The 8,310-nt window shown below is 43.8% G+C and overlaps 1 protein-coding gene across 4 annotated transcripts in view; it reads left to right on the forward strand.

The window, feature by feature from the left end:
- The window catches only part of prdm5 (PR domain containing 5), a 432,322-nt gene extending 428,051 nt beyond the window's left edge, over nt 1–4,271 (forward strand). For all 4 annotated transcript variants that reach the window (XM_038791835.1, XM_038791837.1, XM_038791838.1 and 1 more), the window contains one exon: nt 2,611–4,271. In XM_038791835.1, the coding sequence (XP_038647763.1) occupies nt 2,611–2,775 (165 nt within the window). In that variant the 3' untranslated portion in view covers nt 2,776–4,271. The remainder of the gene's footprint in view (nt 1–2,610) is intronic.
- The last annotated feature ends 4,039 nt before the right edge of the window (nt 4,272–8,310 follow it).

Below are 8,310 nucleotides of genomic sequence, written 5' to 3' on the forward strand. Positions count from 1 at the left end.
AAATTATATATTGATCAATGTTTATTTTTCTTAAATATATTTTATTCCAAACATATTCAACGGTACAAAAACATAAATAAATCCAAGAGCATTCTCCACACCTCACAGTTCACAGTTTGTGCAAGTTTTTTCCCCTCCTTTTCACCCCCCGCCCCCCGCGACAAACAATTCCTCAAACATGGTCATGAACAGTCCCCATCATGTCTCAAAGCTCTCTGCTGAACCCACTCCAATCCGAACTTAATCTTTCCCAGCCAGAGAAAGTCGTACAGGTTCCCCAGCCAGGCCGTCAGAGCAATGTTTATTACACCTTGCTGATTGATATAAATTGAGCAAAATAAACCCCACCAATGATGGCTGTCCAGAGAAATTTATCTGGAATTGTTTTGCATTTCTCAAATACACAGAGTAAAGGGAATAAATGGAAAATAATTTATATAAGCCCCTCACTGCACACCTATTTTTAAAAAAGTTTGTAAACACACACAACAACATTTGACTTTATTAAATTAATGTACAGAGGATATAGGATTGTCCAAGCTATTTTGGATTACTGAGCAGTAAGTTGCATTTAGTGATCTGGCTGGATTGCCACATTGACACACAGGCACTAAAAACAGTAACTGTATTTTTTTAATAAACAATTTTATTGAGGTAGTTTTTGGCTTTATAAACACTTACAGACATCATCAGAAAGAAAGCAAAAAAAGGCAAAAATGTGCAAACATCCATGTACTTTCAATACTTCAATCATAACATATTGCACAAGCCCGCTCCTCTCCCACTGGTACTACTCGCCATATTTTCCCTCCTACTCTACTCTACCCCCCCCCCCCCCCCCCCCCGCACCCCCTGCTGACGCTCACTCTCCCGCAAAGAAGTCAATAAATGGTTGCCACCTCCGGGTGAACCCCTGCATAGATCCCCTCAAGGCAAACTTAATTTTCTCCATACCCAGGAAACTCGACATGTCCGCAAGCCACAACTCCGTCTTCGGGGGCTTTGAGTCCCTCCACGCCAATAGTATTCGTCTCAGGGAAGCAAAGGCCAAAACATCGGCCTCTTTCTCCCCCTGGACCCCCGGGTCCTCCGAAACCCCAAAAATTGCCACCCCTGGACTCATCACCACCCTTGTTTTTAGTACCCGGGACATGACCCCCGCAAATCCCTCCCAGTGCCCCCTCAGCTTAGGGCATGCCCAAAACATGTGCACGTGGTTCGCTGGTCCTCCCGCGCACCTAGCACATTTGTCCTCCATCCCGAAGAATTTGCTCATCCGAGCCACCGTCATATGGGCCCGGTGAACGACCTTAAATTGGATCAGCCCGAGCCTAGCACATGTCGCGGTCGCATTTACCCTACTCAGGGCCTCTGCCCACAGCCCATCCTCCATTTGCCCGCCTAGCTCCTCCTCCCATTTAAGTTTCAGTTACTCTGTCTGGAACCCTTCGTCCCTCATGAGCACCTTATATATACCCGAGACTCTACCCTCCCCTTCTTCCCTCCTAGAGACTATTCTGTCGCGGATCCCCATTGGCGGGAGGTGTGGGAAAGATGGGACCTGTCTACGAACAAAGTCCCGTAACTGTAGGTATCTAAAATCATTTCCCCTTACCAACCCAAATTTCTCCTCCAAACTCCTCAGACTCGCAAAGCTCCCTTCCAGGAACATATCACCCACCCTTCCCGCCCCCGCCCGCCGCCATACTCGGAAAACAGTAACTGTATTAACTGTCTGCTTGCTTCTCCTTCCCAACTCTACCAACAGGAATTTATTGTTGGAGCTCAGCGATTATGGAGTACTGATCTAAGTCACACCGGTTTGATTCCTAACAACCTGTCAGTGTCTCATCAAAGTTTGACAGTGATGTAGGAATTGGCAATAGCAATAAATCCAGATTAAGACTGAACTGCTCTCCAGTCCAGTGATTTTAATAGCAATTAGAAACAGGTTGTTGAGATTCCAAATGTGTCCTCCAAACTCAGAGAAAAGAAAAGTATGTTGACATTAATAGAAAAAATGCTTGAATTGTCAACAAAATGTGAATTATTTTGATAAGAAACAATCTGGTCACAATGGGTAGAATTCCAAACTTGCACATGGAAAAGAGAACATCTGTTTATTTTCTTTCACAAATCCAATTTTAGTTCAGGACTTCCCGGTTGCCCACAGTGGAAATCGTCACAGATAGGACCGGAAAATGTGGAGACCAACCAAATGTCCGGACTGGAAAGTCCCCCACTCCTTAATTTCTCAAATCATTTTTTAAAAAATAAATTTAGAGTACCCAATTTTTTTTTTCCAATTAAGGGTCAATTTAGTGTGGCCAATCCACCTACCCTGCACATCTGTGGGGGTGAGACCTACGCAGACACGGGGAGAATGTGCAAACTCTACATGGACAGTGACCCTGGGCCGGGATTTGAACCCGGGTCCTCAGCGCCGTAGGCTGCAGTGCTAACCACTGAGCAGCGTGCCGCCCTTTCAAATCATTTCGTGATGTACTCACTATCTAATGTGCCTCTGTTGTGCCGAGTGGTGAGGCTTGGGTTGGGGTATGCATGGTCACTTTCCTTTCACTGACTTCTTGCGTTTCTTCTTTATTTCAGGTCTGTGACTTATCATTCAGCTTAAAAAAAATGCTGATTAGACACAAACTGACACACAACCCAAATCGGCCAATGGCAGAATGCCAGCTCTGTCACAAAAAGTTTACAAGAAATGATTACCTCAAGGTTCATATGGAAAATGTGCACGGAGAGACAGACAGCTAAACCTCTGACATTCGCATTCCATCGGAGAACTTCAAAATTCCTGGAGTTCGGACAATTTATTGTTCAGCGTAGTGGTTGACTGCAGCTGTCAGTAGTGTTGGAATGCTTTGCCTTCCAGAAATGTCTAAGTCACAAAGAAATGATAAGTATTCTTCAACAATTAATATGTTTTGTTTTACTGAAAATGACAGCCTGTTGAGAATGGGAGATATACTGAGTTGAAAATTCCAGCATTCAAGCAAATTTAAATCCACTGTGGACGTGTTGTACCACATTAAAAAATTCCCATAAACTATATTTTTCTTTTTACTATTCATTCATTTTAATAATTATTAACTGAATAAAGGCACTTTGTAGTTGTTAACCCTTTAACCATCAGCAGTACCAGGGAATTGTGTTCTCACGTGCAGGGAATATTTTTGTTTCCAAATTCCAGTTTGCGCATTGTATTGCAGAAAAAAAGTCCCACCAGGAATACTGCTATTTATGTCACAAGAAACTTTATTACTGTCACATTGTTAATTAGCAAAATATACATTTCAGCAATTTTCTTAAAATAAAATGAAATGGAAAACTCTCTCCCTAATTTTTTCTTCTCTGTTTTCTTTTTGCTATATATTTTGGTTTAATTTTATATTATTTCTCGCCTATTTCCTACATTTTAACCGTATTTTGACATTGTTTGCGCCCTGACCTAGTTAATGCTGATGTTTAAATTGCCCTCTTTCCCTCCTGCCCTGTAATGTTGCTTTTTCTCATCAAATGCGCAAACATTTGTATTCAAAACTCAGCCCATCATCAATTAAAGGAAATCTCCCTTGTTGACAGTCAAAACCTCACCATTGATATTTGACCTGGACTGTTCATTGCGATAATCAGCTTAAATAATTCTGATGCGACTTTTTAGTCAACATTTGGAAGCATGAAGTAGTTGAAAAGGCTCAATAAAATGATTCGTATCAGGATCGTTTGCATCCGAATAGGATGTGGTGCATCACGTTAATACCTATTTCATGTAAAATATTAGATCTGAAATTCCGCAGCTTTTCTGTCAGACTCTGTCCTGGGAGTGAGCTAGAACTCTTGGCCACCACCGCCTCAAAGTAGATTTCTGTTTAGATGGTCTTTATTCAGGGACTGCTGGTGACAGATGTATGTCCTTGTTGCGTGAGGAGATGCAGACATCCTCTCCACCACCATTGCCCACTGAAATCATCAGATTGGTCTTGACTAGCTAGCCTGCAGTAGACAGGCATCTGTGTAGGAATGCAATCAGTACCAGGATAACATCGGTCCATAACGCCTTTCACAGGGCAACTTGGAATGGGCAATAAATGCCATCCTCACATCCCAAGAATAGATTAAAATATTGTAGATTTGTAAGGGCTGGGAATGTCTAGAAAGAGGTATTAAATATAATTTTCCAAAAATGCTGTCACTATATAGATTACAATGCAATATTTGTACTATAGTTAAGAAATAAACAATAAAACAATTGTATATGTTTAATATTTTATTCAAAATATACATTTGCTTTCTGAGAATTCTGTCAAAAATGATCAGAAAATATGAAGAGATTTATGGTTATTGTTCAAATATATTGATGTACATCTTACATTTTTCTACTTTGGTGAAAGTGTGTCATCTCCTGTTTGAACTGGGAAATATTCACGAGTACAGTGTGCACTACAGACTGCTGTGAATTATGGTATGATTTTGCTAAATTTAAAAAAATCTTCCACCCCAAAAGTCCTATAACTCCCTGTGGCAATGTGCTGTAAGGGCTACTCAATGGTTGAGACCCAAATGTGGCAGATCCTGGCCTTGTGAGGAATTCCTGGATTGAATTGGATTTGTTTATTGTCATGTGTACCGAGGTACAGTGAAAAGTATTTTTCTGCGAGCAGCTCAACAGATCATTAAGTACATGGGAAGAAAAGGGAATAAAAGAAAATACATAATAGGGCAACACAAGAGAGACAATGTAACTACATAAGCACTGCCATCAGATGAAGCATACAGGGGGTAGTGTTAACGAGGTCAGTCCATAAGAGGGTCATTTAGGAGTCCGGTGACAGTGGGGAAGAAGCTGTTTTTGAGTCTGTTCGTGCATGTTCTCAGGTGCTTAGGTTTAATGGATGGAGTCTCTGACTATCCCTTATATAGCATATGACGTAAGAGGGGTAAGGTTGGCAATCCCCTAAAATTGACATGGAGATCACAGGAAGTAAAGATTAATCTTTAACAAGCAGCAGGAGAAAAATAACCTTCCGAGCAGTAAAATATTGCAGGCAGGATATTTTTTTAATAGTGGGGTTTCCCATCCGCCACTTGAAGAGTCAATGGGGCATACATCCCTGCTGCCATTTAACAGTCCAAGGATAATTAATGGAGCAGAATTCTGCCTCAGAGAGCAGTCGGTCAATTAGATTGGCCAACAGCTGTGTAGCCACAGCAGTGGCCAGGAATGGAACTACAAGCGGTCCCCAAATGCAAAGTTCCAGGACCAGGTAGTGAGAGATGGGGAGAGCAGTGTCTCACAATGGGGAGAGTGGGGACAGGGTCTTGTGCTCCCTCGCACCCCCACCCCCTCCCAGCCTCTGCATACATTAGGGGGCACATGTTGGGAGGGAGGATGGGGGAAACATCCAATGTGGAAAGGCAGCTATTGTGAAAGGCAAACCCTTCAAACCTGGGACACATGATGACCTGCTGACCTTCCATTTGGCACTGAACACCTCGAGCCAGCCACAAAAATGAGGCTGGGTGGGAAACAGCCCTTCAGTAGTTAATAATTGACTACTTAAGGGTCTCAATTGGAACAAGGGCATTTGCTTCCTTTTCTGTAGCTGGAAAGAAGGACAATTTTTTCTAAGATACCTGGATCTGGAACACTGGGCTCAGGGGGACGTATAAATCCAGAAGGCAATCCGGTTTGAAGCAAGACGACTCTGCGGGACCTGGTGTGCGACATTGATCTACCCTTTGCTTCGCCCTCCCCACATTGTAGCCATCTGGGATGGCCACTTACAACAAGAAACATGGACTTTCGCAAAGCCTAAAGGGAAATGTGGCCAATGTAAGATTGAGGCAGGTACAGAGCCTGATTGTATATTTGTGAGCAACGAATCCAGACAGCATCAAAACCCCCAGCCGATTAGCATTTTAATGACTCATCTCCGTAAGGCAAAGGACTGATACTCAGGTATCCGGGATGATTCCAGACATTTCAGCGCCACTCCCTTTACTCAGGAAGCATAAACAGCAAGGTCAATGACCGCTTAGGACACACCCAGCCATCAAGGCAACCACCCCTTTATTGGCTCAGATCGAAGGCAGTGATCGAGAACTGCCCAATTAATTGGGTCCAAACCTAAGGATCGCCCTAAAGAGAGCGAAACCCCCTAAGGATAAAGAGAGACACTGCCATGTGTTCGATCTCTTTTGGGCCTGGCGCTCCAACAATGTCCATCTCCAACTATAGCACCACGACCAGAAGCAAGTCCAAGTTCAATCCTCACTACCAGACGGTTGAGCCAAACTAAAGCACAGTTACTTCTCCACACCCAGCAGATCCAGATTCGAACAAAGGCGACTGTTCCTCTGACCTAAGCCGGGTGCCTGAAGATAAGTACAGGTTGTCATAGTTGTTAGGTGTAGTTTAACTCGTAGTGTTTATGTTGCATGTATAAGTTAATCTTGTATATAAATAAAGTATTATTGAATTTGAACTAACTAACTGGTTGTTGGGTCTTTGATCGATATCCGGTTGAACCTTGTGGTGGTATCATTTGATACCTGGTGACTCTGAAAGCAATATAATATCAATATCTAGACAAAGGAAAGGAAACCTTATTGACTACCATATTTATAGCGAGTAAAAAGAGCAACAACGTAGAATTATGGACCAGTTGGATTTGACGGGAGGGCCATCCAGGGAACTTTACGGGACCCCCACATGCAAACCCGCCAGTGTGGGTCGATAAAATTCTGCCCTGACTTTTTCATTTTCTCTGAACAATTATTTTATTCATTTGCAAAATACAGGAGTTGAGGAGGAAAGGCTATTTCATTCAATTGAGCGATGAAGAGTCGATCAACAATTGATGTGGGAAGACAGAGTGTCATGAGGATGGGTAGTCTACTGGCAGGAACATGGGGGCAGGGCAGTAGGAGACAATCAGTTGTGAAATGAACTCTCTAGGAATACACCCAATATGATTTGGAAACATTGGGAGCTTTGCGCTCAGCACGGATGTGGGCATTCGGGAAAGGCCCAAAATCGAGATTCACATCAGACGCAAACCCCAGTTTGCAATTCACCCGGCTCAATGGCAAGTTCTGGATCACGCCCAAAAATGGCAAGCATATCATTATCCCTCAGTTGCATTAATTTCAATCTCCAATGCAGTGGTGTCCTGGGATTTACCTGACACGCCAGTGAGAAATCGCGTGAGCATCATTTAGTACTTTTTTAAAACGTGAAGCGGGTGCAATGGCTGCTATGGGGAAGTGAGATGAATAGCCATTTCCATTTTCCAACATGCAGCTCAAAGGGCACCGGAGCTGTTGGCCCAGTCTTCAGAGGAGATGGGCGATCCCTCCAGGGTGTTGGGCTTGGTCGGGGTAGTTGAAGCGTTTCAGGTCGGGGATCGCCTCTGGACCGGGAGTTGAGATGTTTTGTGTCTGTGAGGCCTTCAAGCCATCTTTAAATATTGCTGGGGACCCATAACAGGGCAACCACAGCTGCAGCCTGACTAACCTACCAAACACTTCCAGGACAAAGCTTAGCTGAGCCTTCAATGCTGAAAGTCAATTTGACTCCCGTTGACTGTGAGTGGACCCTAGCTTCACAGCTGAATGCTGTTACAAAGGTTGGTTACTTGTGAGAGCACTTCACAGCTGCAGGTTTTGTTTGCTGCTTGCTCCTGCTGGTGGCTGCAATGCCTGGAGACTGCTGTTGCTGTTTGCTTCCTTTTCTGTAGCTGGAAAGAAGGACAACTTTTTCTAAGATACCTGGATCTGGAACACTGGGCTCAGGGGGACGTATAAATCCAGAATGCAATCCGGTTTGAAGCAAGACGACTCTGCGGGACCTGGTGTGCGACATTGATCCAAATGGGCTACCTGATGACGCTGTTGAAGAAATGCCTTTGCCGTTTGCTGGTGCTTTTGTTGCTCATGTGGTGAGTACTGCATCTAACTGGCACGTCACCACAGGTTAAACACACTGGAAGTCAAGGATGTTCAACTGCACCTTGAGCCCAAGTGGAATGCAGGGACCTGGGTTCGATTCCCGTCTTGGGTTACTGTCTGTGCGGAGTCTGCACGTTCTCCCTGTGCCTGCGTGGGTTTCTTTCGGGTGCTCCGGTTTCCTCGCACAAGTCCCAACAGACGTCCTTGTTAAGTGAATTGGACATCCTGAATTCTCCCTCCGTGTATTCGAACAGGTACATTAATAAAAATTATTATTATTATGCCAGGATTTTGTTCTGATGAGACTGGGCCATGTGGAAGGGCTTACACAGCTGTGAC

Source organism: Scyliorhinus canicula, chromosome 3 (assembly GCF_902713615.1).
Source record: "Scyliorhinus canicula chromosome 3, sScyCan1.1, whole genome shotgun sequence".
Taxonomy (NCBI): Eukaryota; Metazoa; Chordata; class Chondrichthyes; order Carcharhiniformes; family Scyliorhinidae; genus Scyliorhinus; species Scyliorhinus canicula.